Consider the following 16,897-nt stretch of genomic DNA (forward strand, 5'->3'; position numbering starts at 1 on the left):
TCATCTTGGATTTCTGCTTGCTCCAGCTTGTTTACACTGCCAATTGGCTATGTGACTCCCCCAACTAGAATATTAGCCGGTGCAACCAAGTTTCATGCAGCTTCTGCAGCCTTTCTCGCTCATGTGCCCACCTTGGATGTCTACGAGGTGGCAACTTGGTTGTCAGGCCATACATTTGCCTCTCACTGTGCCATCTCTCAGCAAACCAAGGACGATACCAGATTAGTTGTGTGGTTCTCCAATCTTTGTTCAAATAGACACCAAGGGCAACCCCTGTTTGAACTGCTTGCGATTCCTCTGCAAAAGAATGGACACATGCAATCACTCAAAGAAAAAATGGTTAAACCTCTTGTAAGTTGTTCTTTGAAATGTGTTGTATGTCCGTGACTCACCCTCTATTCCATGACACCGGTTTGATATGGTTTCCTGAAGGACCATATCAAAGTCTATCTGGTAAGAAGGATCTGAGGAGGCTCGGGGGGGTGGGGAGGCACTCTGCTCTTTATACCTATGTAGAGTAGCATGAGGTAGCAGAGAGCTCACTGCATCCCAACAAGTACTGCTGAGGGAAGAAAGTCTATAACAACTGTGTGCTGGGCGCACACACACCTATAGTGAAATGGACATGCGCAACCCATCTCGAACAACAGTTATATGAAGGTTAGTTACTGTTTCTTCCAAGAGGTGAGAGCTTGACTATTACATCTCAGACAAAAGACAGCACTTCCTGCAGCCTAGTGTCCTCTAACACCACATTGGGGTATTGATTCATTAGTCAAAAGGAGGGGTGCCATGTATTGTATTGCCAGCACCTTTTTTGTAGTAGTTGTGACATTTTCCTTAGAGGTGTCTTGTCCCATCCCTGATTCAGGAAGGTGCTTAATGACATGCTTAATTTTAAGTAACTGCGTAGTCACACAGGGTATGTCTACAGGGCACTTTTGAAAATATGGTCATGTCATTTAGGTGCCTAAATAGGAACTACTGAAAATCTGGCTCTTTTTGAACAACTCTATCAGTGATACACAAGAAACAACTCAACAGCAAGATTATACAGTTCTTTCTTGGCTGTGTTGGCTCCCCAGGGCTAAGGAAAGCAAAATGTAGTAAATGGTTATGTTAGTCACTTCAGTATGATGATATGACACAGAAAACATGCAAGGAACAGATAAGTTGAGTGAAGGAATCTTGTTACTTATATTATTCATATTTCAGCTGCATTTTTTATAATTTTAAGTCTAGACAACTTTGTCTCTTACTGTTTTAACAGTTTACCTATAAAATTGTCCAATTTCCTAGCTTGTTGATTTTGCTACGTTGCCAAGTTCATATGGAAATTGCTCGTATTGAAGAAGATGAAGATAGAATAGAAGCTGCCATGGAACATTTTCAGAAGGCTATATATCTAGATAACAATGGGCAATACCAGGAACATCTTAAAATGGCTTTTCATCGTCTTCATTTATGCACTATGTTGTACAAGTCACCTGAGCGCCTAGAGGATCAAGCAATTATGATGATTGAACAGGTAATAATAAAGAACAATTTCATTTGTAGAAACAAAAAGTTTGCTTATTAAACTTCTCCAAAAGAAATTTTCATTTATAATTCTATTCTAAGAATTGTGTATATTCAGATCCAAGATTTCTAAGATAATTAAGTTTTGGCCTTTTGAGTAATTTCTTGCAAAATTATTTAATAAATAACTGTTAATGTTAATCTTTACTGACAGTATTCAAAGGAGAGGGCAGCAGTTCTGATGCATTCAGATGGCAATATCATCCATACACCCATGTAGGAAGAGACTGAACTAGCAGGGTTTATGGGGAAAATAAACTTGTGTATCGGCATACCAATAATATTCCATCCCATATTTACACTAAGAACACTCATGTACAATAAAGGAGATAGGAAAGTACATTAAGGAATGCTGCATTTCAGATCCCTCTGTGTTGGCATACAATTGTCAGCGTTGGTGGACTGCTGTATTTTAGGTATGATTTGATTTTAGGTATAGCATAGTTTCAGGACTCCAGCAACTTCTCTGATACCATCTCAGATAATTCAGCTGTGATAGTCCCCAAATAATCTGGTGTTTTAGGCACCAACAAAAGCATATAAATATTAAGAATATTAAGGTTCTTCCCCATTTATATCTTTGTGCTGCAAAAGTGGAGCTCAGCAGCTTATGGTTGGCTCTCTACATAGTTGTCAACTTTTAAAATTGTGTTTCAGGGGTCAGTTGTCTAAATAAACTGAAGGCCTGTGCATTTAGAACCTAGCCCCTAGAGGTTTTGTGTGGATTCTGGTGAATTTTAGCACTTATATTCTGTTTTACAAAGATCATCTGCCTAACAACCACAACCTCCTTTGGGCCAGGTAATTATTACCTCAGTTTTACAACTGGAGAAATGAAGACACAGAGAACTTAAGTGAGAATCAATGTCAAAGTTGTGGATAGAAGACAGGAGTATATTGCTTCATCCATTAGCCTGTGTTGCTTTTCATTTTACTGAACTGCCGCTGATAGTGATAACGGATCATACTAGCTTGCTCAGCTGCAGGTTGGCTGGGAGGAAACTTGCAGCAGCCTTTGCACTGTCAACCTTGGAGGCATTGCTTCCTGCAACTACAAACGGATTTGGAGTCTTCACAGAAATTCAGAGATCCTTGGCCATGGTTGTCATAGAACCTAGAGGTTAGTGCTGGGCAGTTACAGTTAGTTATGAATTTGATCTTTAGGACAAGTCAGTGACAAGCTTCCAACTCTAGCAACCAGTTTATATAGGGTTACAATTTCAAGGCTAGCTTCACAAGGAAGAAGCCTAGAAACATGTTTTGTAGATGAAAGCTGAGAGTTTCCTTTCGATCTGAAGGTCCAAATCAGTGTGGGATGGATACATGTATGTAGTCTTTAAAGACTACAAAGATCACCTGTGTATGTTGCTACTGGTTCATTAGTGTACGGATGTGCACAGTTACTCCTCACATGTGGAACAGAAGCTGAAAATAATAATTTAATGTTAAAACACGAGGATTTCTGGCTGAAATTATAGAGGTTTCCTGAAGGACCATACTATCCTAAACATCTGCTCGCCCCTGGCAAGCCATGACTCTCCGATTCCTGCAGACCACCAACCTGCATCATTTGCATGAAGGGATTTCCTCAGGTTGCATCCTCAGACCTGTTTTTGGAATAACTAATTTGCATTTGCTCCACAATGTGCTGTGAAATGGACCACTGATGCTTTTTTGGTTGATACGTTGCATATTAATTCTCAATTATATTTGGTCATAACCAAACTGTTTTGTAATTTTCTTTAACTGAACCATTTTATTTTTGAGAATATATCATAGTGACAGTTCATACGTTAAAAATTAAATAGTAAAATTCAGCCATGAATGTGAGCAACATTAAAATGTAGTTACCTGCATATGCTCTGAGTTAGCCTCAAAATGTTCATGTCAAGAACCAAGGTTTCAGAGTAAGTCTATCCAATAATAACATTGTAGAACAGTACATAAGTGTTTCTGGACTGTAATGCAATTCCTGTGGTACGTAAGCCTGTGACCAATGTTGTGGCTTATTTAATGGGTGAGATGTTGTGATAAATAAAGGTGGGAGTAGCTCCCTTTTATGGACACCCAGCCAGCCAGTTCGCTATAAAGTCCCTCTTGGTGTCTCTGCTTGCTTTACCTGTAAAGGTTAAAAAGTCTCCCTGGCTAGGTAAAAGAAAGGGAGTGGGCACCTGACCCAAAGAGCCAGTGGGAGGGCTAAAACTTTTTAAAATTGGGAAAAAAAACTTTCCCTTTGTCTGTCTGTTGCTCTCTGGAGAGCAGAGACACAGAACAGCAATGCTGTAAGCAGCTTTAAAACCAGATATGAAAAAGCATCAATTCATACCTTGAACCTACTTATCTGAAACCCCAAATATGTAAGTAAATTAGGGAATGACTAGGAAGACGCAATTAGGGTTATTTCTTTTATTTCTTATTGGTTTGTGGACTCCTCTGTGCTAACCTCAAATGCTTTTTGTTTTGCTTGTAACCTTTAAGGTGGACCTCAAGAAGGTTATTCTTGATGTATAATTTTTGAAAGTGGGTTTTTTAAATCTAGCAAACACCTAAGTTCCAAATGTATTTTCTTTCTCTTTTGTTTTTAATAAAATTTACCTTTTTTAAGAACAGGATTGGATTTTTGGTGTCCTAAGACATTTGTGCACATGTTGTTTAATTAGCTGGGGCAACAGCTAATTTCCTTCGTTTTCTTTCTCAGATCTTCCCCGGGAGGGAGTGAAAGGGCTTGAGGGTACCCCAAAGGAGGGAATTCCCAAGGGCACCTTCCTGGGTTCCAAAAAGGAGGGTTTTGCATTTGGGTGGTGGCAGCATCTACCCATTCAAGGTCAGAGAGAAGCTGTAACCTTGGGAGTTTAATACAAGCATGGAGTGGCCAGTATTAATTTTTAGAATCCTTGCGGGCCCCCACTTTCTGCACTCGAAGTGCCAGAGTGTGGAATCAGCCTTGACAGATGTACAAACACCAATTTAATGAAAATGTATTTATTTTTAATACAACTGTGAATGTACCCATGACAGTTAGTCCTTTTCTTTATGTAGGCTAAAAAAGGGAAGCAGAAAGACAGTGTGAGGAAGAAGCGGTCTCTTTTGGTCAATGCAGGTCTTGCACTGGCTCCTGATGCATTTCAAATAGTCCTTGACAGTGAAAATGAAGCTAAAGGTAAGGTATGTTTGCTGTGATTAAAATAGGTTAAAGATTTGTCTGTTACTGATTCTTTACCCAGCCTGAAAGATATTTGACCACTGGGGCCAACGATAATGTTTAGAAGACTGGTTTCAGAGTAACAGCCGTGTTAGTCTGTATTCGCAAAAAGAAAAGGAGTACTTGTGGCACCTTAGAGACTAACCAATTTATTTGAGCATGAGCTTTCGTGAGCTACAGCTCACTTCATCGGATGCTGTAGCTCATGAAAGCTCATGCTCAAATAAATTGGTTAGTCTCTAAGGTGCCACAAGTACTTCTTTTCTGTTTAGAAGACTATATGCCTTTGGGTGAAATCATTTCTGTAGTGGCAAAATTCCCATTGCCTTCGGTAGGGTCATCATGTTTTTGGAGGAAACCCTGTAGTCCCATTTCCGATGCACATAACTGTGTGACACTATAAACTTATGCTCTCAACAAAAAATTGATGTCTTGTATAATTTTATTTTAAATTTGTAACAGCAGAAGCTGTTCCTAGTCATACATGGTAACTATTGAATGCTCTTTCAAGTTACTGTTTGACTCAATAATATTCTGTGGCATTGAAATACATATGTTCTTTATTACTTTCAAATTTGTTGCCTTTCAATTTTGAGTGCTCTCTTGTTTCTTTATTATGCAAAGAACTAAATATAAATTCACAGTTTACCTTCTAAAACACGGACCCCAGGATTTGAGCTCATTGCTTGTACGTTATACCATGGACATTTTATCCTGTGAAAGGCTACCCACTCTGTCGTTAAACAGCGTCCATCAGGAGATAGATTGTCCATACTATTCCTGCTGCTTTGTGCCACTCTAGCAGTACAAAGCACCTATAACGTCAGTTTAAGCAGCCTTCTGAGGATTCCCCTCCTTCACCACAGTGTAGAGATAGTGTCCAAGGGAGAGGGAGCATAGCTAGGGAGTCATAGCCCTGGTGGTCCCTGGATGCTGGAGCACAGTTTGTCAAGTGCTGAATTGGGGCCTTTTGAAGGAAGCTCTGAGCACTATAAAAGGCAAAATTTCAAATATTTCACAAATTTTGTTGTGAACCAGTATGTATACTTTTCACTGACTCGACATAGATTGCTTTATCAATGAGATTTCAAATATTATTCTAAATTCCAATTAGCACACAAAATCACACGAATGAATCACATATACTCACACAAATCACATATACCCCATATAGTAGAGGTCTCCAATTATAGATATATTTCTCTTTTTAATTAGGCTGCACTGAATCAAACTATTTTTTGCTGATTTGGGAAATTATAGAACATTTTTATATACTAATTCCAAACAAAATTGTTAGTATTTTTTTAATTAGTATAATATAGATATTTTAAAATATATAAGGACCTACTTATGAATGAAGTTATTGTAGTGATGAAAAACGTGCATTGTAATACTTCAAAATTTGCTTGCATTTCTTTGTCTCCATTAAGTTTCCTCAGGTAAAAGTAGGAGTCAAATAAGTTATCTCTGTGCAAAAGCACAGCATCATACTAAGAGTGTGGAGAAAACCAATGGACATTTGAAACGATTAGGGCATGGAAATGACAAGGAGAGGTAATTACCATAAAGAAGGTGTAGATATTTTTTTTCATTTTAAAAGTGGTATATTACTAATGCCAAAGGGGAAAGTTTTGATATTAGGACTCTGAAATTATTTGAGGCTCAATCCTGCAAGGTGCTGAGCACCCTGGTACAGATCCAATGTAGCATTTAAGCATGTACTTACTTTTAAGCAAGGGATCAGTGTGGCCATATCATAAGCCGTTAAATTTTGTTTAGCTTTGTTTTGTTTATCTATATGCTGATATAATTAGAAATAACAGCTTTATTCCTTCATTTCCAATGTATAAGGAGTCTTCAGTAACTGGCACCCTCCTTCTGCAGTTGATGGTCGATGCTTTATGATTTATAAGTTATCTTTATTAGTGATAAAAATTGACCCTCAATTTAGTAATATTAAAATAATTGTTACTAGACTTTAAAGTCTGTATTATGATGAAGGATATTTTCAATTAACCTGAAGTTTCAGGCTGAATCTAGAATTTAGGAAATAAATTAGCTAATTAAATAGTTTTTACATGTGCTTTTTGTGTGATAGAATAAGACTTTGGGCAGATTTGGCAAAAGTTGCACGGAAACAAGGAGTATGGGATGTGTGCCGGGCAGCATGCAGATTCTGTCTCTTGTATGATGATACTCAGATGAGGAAGGTACCAAAATCTAAAAAATGTAAGTCAACACATTACTTACATTGTAACTTTTCTTAATTGATATCTTAAAAGTATTTTTAAATGAGAACTCAGTGTCATACATTGTAAATAAATTACTTTAAATTTGTTTTAACCCCAGAGGGATAATTGATTATTAAACAATTCAACACTTCTGATTTGGTAAATTAGTAGTAAAATAGAACTTTAAATTAGTCTGCAAAATTTTGAGAGAGTCTATTATTTTGCTAATTTACAAGGTATTAGGCTGCCATAATATTGCATTAGCAAAGAATTAAAAACACATCAATTTAAAAATTGGAATTCTATCTGAGAATGTTTTATGTAGTATTATAACTCCTGAGGTTCCTATCACTGAAAAAGATTAGAGCGAATGGAGCTTCTCTTTTTTCAGTGTATTTATTTCATACTGTGATAGCAGTTTGTGTATATAACCACCCCATGTCTGGATTGTCTTCAGGTTTTGAACCTTGGAACATTCAGCTTCAGATTGCAGAACTCTAGCAGTCAAGCTAAAGGAATAATTCCATTAGATGATATTAGCAGTAGGTTTTTATCCAGTATTAGTGGTAGTCAGTTTCTCCTATTGTTAATGTGTGTCTTTCTCTCAAAAACATGGGAGAAGCGTTTTTAAAAAATTAGGTAAATGTGATAGTAAAATTCATAGATTTGTCAGGGAGGATTTACAGGGTGTCAGAAACTACTTTCAAGTCATTTCTTTTCAAATCAATGATGTCCTTTTAAAAGTGAATTTTAATCCATTTTTTCCATTATGTGGACAATTATATATTTAAGGACTATATAGCCTATTGCTCTCAAACATCAGGCAGAACTCCATTAATGGCAACTGTATACATGAATTGAGGACACTATATACTCCAAAAGTTTTCATTTTAGTGCCTTTGATTTTTAATTGAAAAGCTGTTTGAGCATGAATAGTTGTACGAGGCATCAGGAATGCAGAAATAGAGAAGCTTGGCACAAAGCAGTCCTATTTGAGGAATGTATTTTATTTAGAGCTATGTGAGTGTGTTAATGGCAATTTTCAAAAACTTCGTCTTTTTAAATTAGTTGAACAACCGTGTCCTTTTTACAAATCAATGCCATCAGTAATGTGCCTCATGTTTTTATGTATATAATAAAAGTGCATTTTGAACATTCTGAACCAAGCACATTTCTAATTGCACAGCTGTTCCTTATACTAGTTAAATCTCTGATGTTACATTATGTTAAAATCAAAACAATTTGTGTTACAATAAGATTATTTGTTCTCTCCAGTAACTGAACTTAAAACAAGATTCCAGGGTGTAAATATGTGTACTTTCTTCCTCACACCACGCGTACATATAGAAACCTACCGATACTTCCAAACAAGGCTTTTCCAAGAGCAACATTACAGTGTTATTCACTGTGCTGCAACATGAAATCATGGCAGTTGGAAAAGGGTGACCAGACTTTGTTCTTATTCATGTTTATCTTTTCCTTAAATAATATCTGTTTGTGTTTCAGGGGGATAGCTGTAGGTAAAACCACAAATGTACGGTTAGGTATACATAATCATAATATGTAGGTCTTGTATAGCAGTTTTCATCAGTAGATATACAGAGTCTACTTAAAGTTATTTATACAGGTAAATGTTAGAAAGAGGAAGTAACACAGGAGTAATTGGCCAAATTTTCTATGGGTGTTAATTGGTACAGTGCCATTTAATCTATGGAACTGTGCCAGTTTTTACCCGCAGAGAATTTGATGTTTGTTACACAGTTATCAGTGATGTAAAAGGGTAATATTTGGTACAATTAATCAGTTGTTAGACAAGTAGCGAGCCATGAAGCATGTTTTCCAGCATATAAATGAAATTTATGTGGCATTATTATTCATTTAATAGTTCATAGGATGTTTAGTTAAAGCTATATCATTGTTCATTTGGGAGGTTTGTAGATGGATCAGAATTGTTGTATGCATATAAATACAAATCATTTGTGTCTTGTGCACAAACAATATTACATATCTTGTAAACTGGAATTCTTTTGTCGTAGTGTTCTGTTATTTTAATGCAGGAATATAACATGCTGGGCTGGAATTTTTAGTAAAGAAAATCTCAAGAAAAAAGTACAGGGTCTGAAATAAGACTATTTTATTGCTGAGGGTAATCACCAGAGAGGATAGTCTCTGTTTATCTAGAAATTGGTCAAAAATCAACTCACACTTAAAAGGATAAAACTGTTTTAAATTGGTCCTGGGAGGAAGTGATGGCCTCCCTGCCTGTCACTGGTCCACCTGTTGACACTTATGAGACACTGAATGCTACATAGATTATAAAGCCAGAAGGGCATTTTGATTATCTAGTCTGTCCTCCTGCATAATACAGGACATAGATCTTCTCTGAGTTAATTTCTGTTTGAACTAGAGCATAGATTTTTAGAAAAACATCTAATCTTGATTTTAAAATTGCCAGTGATGAAAAGTCCACCTCAACCGTAGTAAATTGTTTCAGTCACCACAATGAATTGTTCTGCACACAAACAGATTTACTTAATCCCTGTGCCTAAATAGACCTGCCTAAACAGCCCTACAGTACCACCCTAGCTACTTCATCACGACATTCACAATTTTACACCAAGAGTTAGGGCACAACAGGGGACAGAATTGCCATGTTCCAGGATGTTGGATTAATGCTTAATCCAAGGGAAAAGAGAATCTGTTTTCTCTTAATTACTGTGAGGTTGACAGACCATCATTCCCCTTCTTGATTTTAACACCATTTGAGATTTTCTCTTCCTCTGCCAGGACAAAATGCCCAGTGTTCTGATCCCTGTAAGACAATGAAAGAAGTGAACTGGAAAATGTGAGCCGGGCTCATATCTGTGAAATCCAAACATACACACTCTGATTGGAGCAAATCTTGAAAAGTTCACACCTGCCCAAACTGAGCAAAATCTCAACTGTAATGCTTACAAAACATAAAAGTGCAAGTTAACTAGGGTTGCCAGCTGAGTGGGCTGTTAAAAGTCCGGTTGGCAAGGGGCTGGCAGGCTCCCTATCCGGCTCCATGCGGCTCCCGGGAAGTCTCTCTGGCTCCTAGGGGAGGGGCAGCCACGGGGGCTCCGTGCACTGCCCCCTCCCCGAGTGCCAGCTCTGCAGCTCCCATTGGCCAGGAACAGCAGTCAGTGTTTGCTGTGGGGGCAGCGCGCAGAACCCCTGGCTGCCCCTCCCCCTAGGAGCCAGAAGGATATGCTGGTCGCTTCCCAGGAGTCACCTGAGGTAAGCGCCACCCAGAGCCTGCACCCCCTCAGCCCCTCCCACACCCCAACCCCCTGCCCCAGCCCTGAGCACTCTCGCACACTCCATACCCCTCAGCCCCAGCCTGGAGACCCCTCCTGCACCCCAAGCCCCTCATCTTCAGACCCACCTCAGACCCACATCCGTAGTTGGAGCCCTCACCTCCCTCCTGCACCTCAAACCCCTCATCCCCAGCCCTACTTCTGACCCACACCCCTAGCCAGAGCCCTCAGCCCCCCTCGCACTCCTAATCCCTCAGCCCCAGCCCAGAGCCCCTACCCCCAGCCGGAGCCCTCACCCCCTCCCGCACCTCAGCCCCCAGTCCAGAGCCCCATCCTGTACCCTGAACCCCTCATTTCTGGCCTCACCCCAACCCCCTTCCCCAGCCTGGTGAAAATGAGCTAGTGAGTGAGGGTGGGGACAGCGAGTGATGGATGGAATGAGTTGGGGTAAGGCCTCAGAGAATGGGAGAGGCCTTTGGAAGGGACGGAGCAAGGGTGTTAGGTTTTCTGCAATTAGTAAATTAGCAACCCTAATGTTAACCAATTTGAAAAAGTAAAAAACTGTAATGTGTCAGCACTCAAAGATGTCTAACCTATACAACTCAATTGTGGAAGAATGATAGATTCAGGAAGCAAGAAGTGGAGCACAAAGGAGCTGCTTCTGTCCCCCTGTGTTTTCTGTAGTCACAGCTTCATGCCAGCAACCCAGAAATGTGAGAAAGGTGCTTGGTTTGACAAGAGAAGACTCTTTAAAGCTGCCATTTCCTGATCACTGCATGATGTCCCACTCACACTACCATCCATCTAACTGATTTACATACTTGTCTCCCGGCACTGCCTGCAGAGAGGTATTTTCAGTTGCAGTAAACTGTAATGAATAAGGATTTTGGAGGCAGCAATTTTAAATCTGATTCATTCTATCCCTTTTATAGATTTTAATGTAACTCGGCATTTTTCTTATTTAGGAGTAAAGTAAAAAGTCTTTCTGATTTACATAACAACAATAATAAGTAAAGCTTCCTTTTTCTTAGCTCAAAAGAAGAAAGCTAGTACAATTGTGATGGATGATAATCGAGGTGGAAGCCTACAAATGGAATCATCCTTACCCATTAAATCATTCTCTCTTGAAAGAGATTTACTCAGAACATTAGCAGAAATAAGATTCATTAATGCAGAGGTTGGTAAATGCTACAGCTGTAATATTCATTTTTTGTGTCCTCCATCCTTGGCTTTATCTATAGTGCTGGTATACATTCATCTTAAGGAATGATGTGCCAAATATTAGAGATTGTAAACAATAACTAATGTGTTTGCAGAGCAACTAAAAAAAATTAGTTTCATGAAGCTAATGTCTAAGAAGTTTCCATTTAAAGTAAGTATACTAATGTTTTCCGTGTCAGTACAGATAATGTATTTCTCAGTGAATTTATTGCAAATGTTTGACAACTGCCCATAGAGCCCTGGAGTTTTAAAATTTCACTGAGATAAGGTGTGGTGGTTGTTTTTTTTTTACAGGAATTATGTTAAATTCATTGTCAGGTTATAAGGAATTTGAAGGACTACATTTAATATATTTTGTGATAAATTGCTATATGCCTAGACAGTATTTGACAAAATTGTGCAGCTAATATTTTCTTGTAGAATTGAGACTGTGACTTGAGCAGAAGCCAGTCTCTATTTTCAATGTGATATGGTTTGATGAAATTGCAGTTTCATATATATGTTTTCTATATATATTTCTAGGTGACTATTCATTTGTTAAGATTGGAGGGTGTTCAGCTGAATGACCATGCTGTTCCGCCTGAAGATACAAGCCAGCATCCCACAGGATATATTTCCAAACTTCCTGAACATGATCCAGATTGGATAACATACAGGTGTTTTTCTTTAATCTGTACCAAACCCTGGGGCCTTTGGCAAATTCTGTTTGATGATCACACCATGAAGATATTTTCAAAAGTTGTTACTTCTTAAAATAAAATCCATTGTTATCAAATGGTTCATTTTCAAAGGCATGGATTCTAGTGGGAAAAGAGAGAGAAGCTAAAGGAAAAGGTTTTAAGTGGCAGTTTCTGAGTTGGCTCCATTATGGAATAGCTACTGGCATACACTCTTGCAATGAACATTTTAACTGTCAGACCTAAGAAGCTTATAGCCACACAAAAACTCTTTAAAGCTAAGGTTAACTGTGCTGTCCATTTAAAAAAAAAATAGGATTTCATAGTTTAAAAAAAACATAATTGCCAAAACTCAGAAAATTTTCTGTTCAAATTCCAAAACCAATGTATTCCATTCTGTCTTTTTCTGTACAATGCCCGTCACTGTAATAATATCTGAGCATCTATGTAAATACATAATAAATGACTTAAGTTGGAAAAACTTCCTCTCTATTCCCTCCATCCAAAGGGAGTGAAATGAAGAGAAATTAATTTCAGGTTTCTTTTTTTCTCCCACCTCCATAAATGCTATTAAGTTATTTGTTTCTGTTTAAAATCAAGGGAGAAAGGGATCTATGTAGTAAATTTTACCTTTGGAACTGAAGTCCTTTCAAGGAGATTATAATGTTCCTGAAGGCCACCTCTAATAACTTGTAAGTTGGCATTCAAACTTGGGGAAAAACAAAAACAAAAAAGTGTATGCTCATACTCACTGAGAATTAATGAAAAAAAGACATGGAATTTCTTAAAATAGGATGGTACTGAATTATGATTAGACATTAAAAAGGATCAAAATCAAAGTGAAAAAAATATCTTTTTTTTTTTAATTCTTGCCTCAGAAATAGATGTCTGCTTAACATCAAACTTTAAAAGAAAAGTTCACCTCTGGGCATAAATTACACAAGAGAAATTGTCTGTAAAGCAGATTTTTTTTTCATATTTTTAGAGGGGGTTGTGTGGGGAAACATTTATCATCTTTTTTAAAATGGAACTTTGACCATGGCATTACTATCATGACGCCATAATGAAGGAATGGGTACTGAGGTAAAAAACAAGACAACCTTTCTTAGGTATGTTTGAAGTTCCTTGAGATCCTCAGATGGAAAGCTCTGTAGAAGTTAAGATTATCATCATCATTCATTATAATATATTAATATATAATGCTGAAAGTTTTAGGCTGAGGGACAGTAATTTCCACTACAAATTTTATATATTTATACTCTGAAAAACTGAGAGTGAAGAGTAACCATTTCCTAGCAAGTATATATATATCCCTGAGTAAATTCTCTTCTTCCCTTCATTTCCTTCCCTCTCTTCTGTTTCTGTTCTCTTTTAAATAATAAAATTGGAGGGACACATTGACCCTTTATACCGGGGTGGGCAAACTTTTTGGCCCTGAGGGCCACATCGGGGTTCCAAAACTGTATGGAGGGCCAGATAGGGAAGGCTATGCCTCCCCTAACCCTATCCTCCACCTCCCACTTCCCACCCCCTGACTGTCCCCCCAAGAACCCCAACCCATCCAACCCCCCCAACTCCTTGTCCCCGACCACCCGCACCTGGGACCCCCTGCCCCTAACCACTCCACCGGGACCCCACCCCCTATCCAACCTCCCACGCTCCCTGACTGCCCCAACCCCTATCTAAACCCCCAACCACTATCCAAACCCCCCTCTAAAGCCCCTTTCAGAATACAGCCCTGCGAACATGGGCAGAGGACTCGGGAGGAGCAAGGGCAGCCACGCAGCCAGAGAGAAGTTGCGGTTTCCCCTTTAAAGCTCCGCTTCTCTCCGGCCATCTGCACGGCTGCCTGGTGCTCCTCCTGAGTCCTCCACCCGCGTTCACCACACTTCTGCCATCCGCACCGCCCGCCTGCTCCCCTGAGGTTGCAGGTGAGCCTCCCTTCCTGCTGTCCCTTGCCCCCACAGTGCAGCCCCTCCTGCACTGGTGGCACGGCGCGCTGAGGCTGCGTGGGAGGGGGAATATCAGGGGAGGGGCCGGGGGGTTAGCCTCCCTGGCTGGGAGCTCAAGGGCCGGGCAGGATGGTTCCTTAGGCCAGATGTGGCCCAGGGGCCATAGTTTGTCCACCTCTGCTTTAGACTGATAATTTGCTGCCGAAATTATGGTTTCCTGTTGAGTATCTGAAATCACTGTCTTTGATGTACCAATATGCCGCAAGATCCTTTGTGCTGGCTGCTGTTGAACATGAAAGGAGAAGATGCAGTAGTCAGCTGAAAGGATGCGGAGGTACATCATGACCCTGAGAATACCAGTACTTGTTGCAACTTAGTGGTACGAACAAGTTGAGTACAGTACGTTAGCCCTTTCTAAAAAGCAATGGAGGGAGGAAAAGGGATTTTGAGACAGGTTTACTGTTGCCATCCTGCTTTTATCTCTGCCTTTATCTCCCTGCTTTTATCTCTAATTCTCTTCCCTGCTCCAATCACAGGTTAGAGCAGCCCAGGGGATGATCCAATGTGCCAGCTGACTATCGTCCGCAGGGAACAATTCACCAGTTGAGGAATGCTTCAGCCATACTAACTCTCCACCTCTCTTTGGTCACTTCATGCCCATTCATACCCCCTTCTCCTATAGTTTTTGGGAGAGAGACTTAGGAGCTCTGTTGGATGTATGCTTGATGGGGGCCTATGGCCAGTCTCTACTCCCTTTACACTGTCTGAGCAATGCACAAGGAGTAGAGGACAGCAGAAAATCTGCTTTTATTTTTGATACTGGTGAATATTTAAAAATATTTTGACTACTGTGCAGATTTGGAAAGAGGCCAGTAATAGGGGACACAGGAGACCTGATTCTCTTCCAAGATCTGCCACTAACCGCTGTGTGACCTTGGGCAAGTTAATGCATCTCTCTGTGTACCATCCCACCATTTGTCTGTTTTGTGTAATTATATTATTGCAGAAGGGACTGTGTCTTACACTGTCTGTCTATACTAGCATAGTAAAACCCTGATTTCAGTTGGGGGCTGTAGGCATTGCAGTAATACAGTTAACAACAATGAAATGTTTTGGTCAGATGAATGAAGCAATCAGATTCCATGTGGCCATGTAAGGCTGTATAAAAATGTTAGCTGTATTTTGAGTTATGCTGCCTTGAGATTAATAAGTGGAGTGTGCATCCTCAAAACTGATTTTATAGTTAAAAGATTTGTTTTATTATTGTATTACCGTGAAGCACTTGGGGGAAAATGACAGGTTTCAGAGTAGCAGCCGTGTTAGTCTGTATTCGCAAAAAGAAAAGGAGTACTTGTGGCACCTTAGACTAATAAATTTGCCACAAGTACTCCTTTTCTTTTTTGGGGAAAATGTTATCTTAATTAAAAATGAAGCAAAGAATTCCAAACACCTGGGGATATTTTAGAAGGCATGGAGACATGCATTTGTTAAATAAAAAATACATTTGATGCATGGGACATGACATTGTGAACCCCTGCCACTGAAAATACTGCTTGGAAGTTCCTGGCACCATGTATCAGGTTTGCAGCAGGAAGGTCAGAGTGGCTCAGCAATATTTCATGTAGTGGAGGGACACTCTCAGTTCAGATAAATTAGCATAGACCCTGAAGAAGCTAAAGTATGTGGTGGGTCCTTATTAAAATAATTAGGGCATCCTCTGGCCGTCTTTATTCAATATGCTCTCAGGAAAAGCTTTCATTAAAGAAGGATCTAAAAAGAAATAATTAAAGACACATCAACTAAGGGATGCTAATACTTCTACTCACATTCAATTTCATCATGATTTGAAGCTTAAAGTCTCTATGATTAGACAATGCTTCCTCCAGTATAAAAAATTGCTGTTCTACTTTTAGGAGTGTATGCGCCTTGGTGCCACAAGATTGCAACTAGAAAGTAAAAAGAAAAGGAGTACTTGTGGCACCTTAGAGACTAACCAATTTATTTGAGCATGAGCTTTCGTGAGCTACAGCTCACTTCATCGGATGCAAGCTCATGCTCAAATAAATTGGTTAGTCTCTAAGGTGCCACAAGTACTCCTTTTCTTTTTGTGAATACAGACTAACACGGCTGTTACTCTGAAACTAGAAAGTAGTGAGCATTTGGCTACATGTAGAGCCCATCAGGGATTCGAGTGTTTCGTGAGAGGGACTGTGTCCCAAACCAGCCTTAGTTCCTTTGCTGTGTCATAGGCAATATGTGTCAGAAACATCTTCTTTACATCAGTTGTATTGACCTTGAACTCATCTATCCCTCTCCTTTTGTTATTTTGAGGATACTTGTGTTTATACTGTAATTTTTAGTCTACTATGCAAATAATTATTTTTAGAAGTATGCTGATGCAGATTCCAAACTGCTTGCTAACTGTACTGCTGCAGAATTCTCGACAGTCTTCTTCATGTTATCAAGTGATTTTGGACTATTCCCCTCTGTGGAGTTCTAGGGTTCCAAGCTAGTTTTACATCAATTCCTTTACTTCTCATTTTCAATCAACTATATGGCACGAGGGGAAAAAAAAGCCATTTAAAGATGTGAGATGTGGCACCAAAATGTCCTTGACAGTTCCAGACATATGCTGAGCAGTTAAGCTTTTTCACCCCACTGTCCCCAGACCAGTGACACTAGAAGTAGTGGGAGAATGTTTTCCTAGGCAGCAAGCACTTAGCTATGTACGACACCTGTCAGAAAGATGTGCTTC

At 39.4% G+C, this 16,897-nt stretch overlaps 1 protein-coding gene across 10 annotated transcripts in view; it reads left to right on the forward strand.

The window, feature by feature from the left end:
* Window positions 1-16,897, forward strand: part of CFAP46 (cilia and flagella associated protein 46) — a 141,051-nt gene that overhangs the window by 33,331 nt on the left and 90,823 nt on the right. For 9 of the 10 annotated variants that reach the window (XR_012160032.2, XM_073353952.2, XM_073353955.2 and 6 more), the window contains exons 13-18: window positions 1,300-1,528; window positions 4,618-4,738; window positions 6,211-6,334; window positions 6,879-7,009; window positions 11,324-11,469; window positions 12,036-12,169. Coding sequence is in view for 9 of the 10 variants with exons in the window: in XM_073353952.2 (XP_073210053.1) it covers window positions 1,300-1,528; window positions 4,618-4,738; window positions 6,211-6,334; window positions 6,879-7,009; window positions 11,324-11,469; window positions 12,036-12,169 (885 nt within the window). In the remaining variant the exon portion in view is untranslated. Of the gene's footprint in view, window positions 1-595; window positions 661-1,299; window positions 1,529-4,617; window positions 4,739-6,210; window positions 6,335-6,878; window positions 7,010-11,323; window positions 11,470-12,035; window positions 12,170-16,897 lie in introns of those variants that run through there. The other variant, XM_073353961.2, reaches the window with a different exon arrangement.

Source organism: Lepidochelys kempii, chromosome 7, assembly GCF_965140285.1.
Source record: "Lepidochelys kempii isolate rLepKem1 chromosome 7, rLepKem1.hap1, whole genome shotgun sequence".
NCBI lineage: Eukaryota > Metazoa > Chordata > Testudines > Cheloniidae > Lepidochelys > Lepidochelys kempii.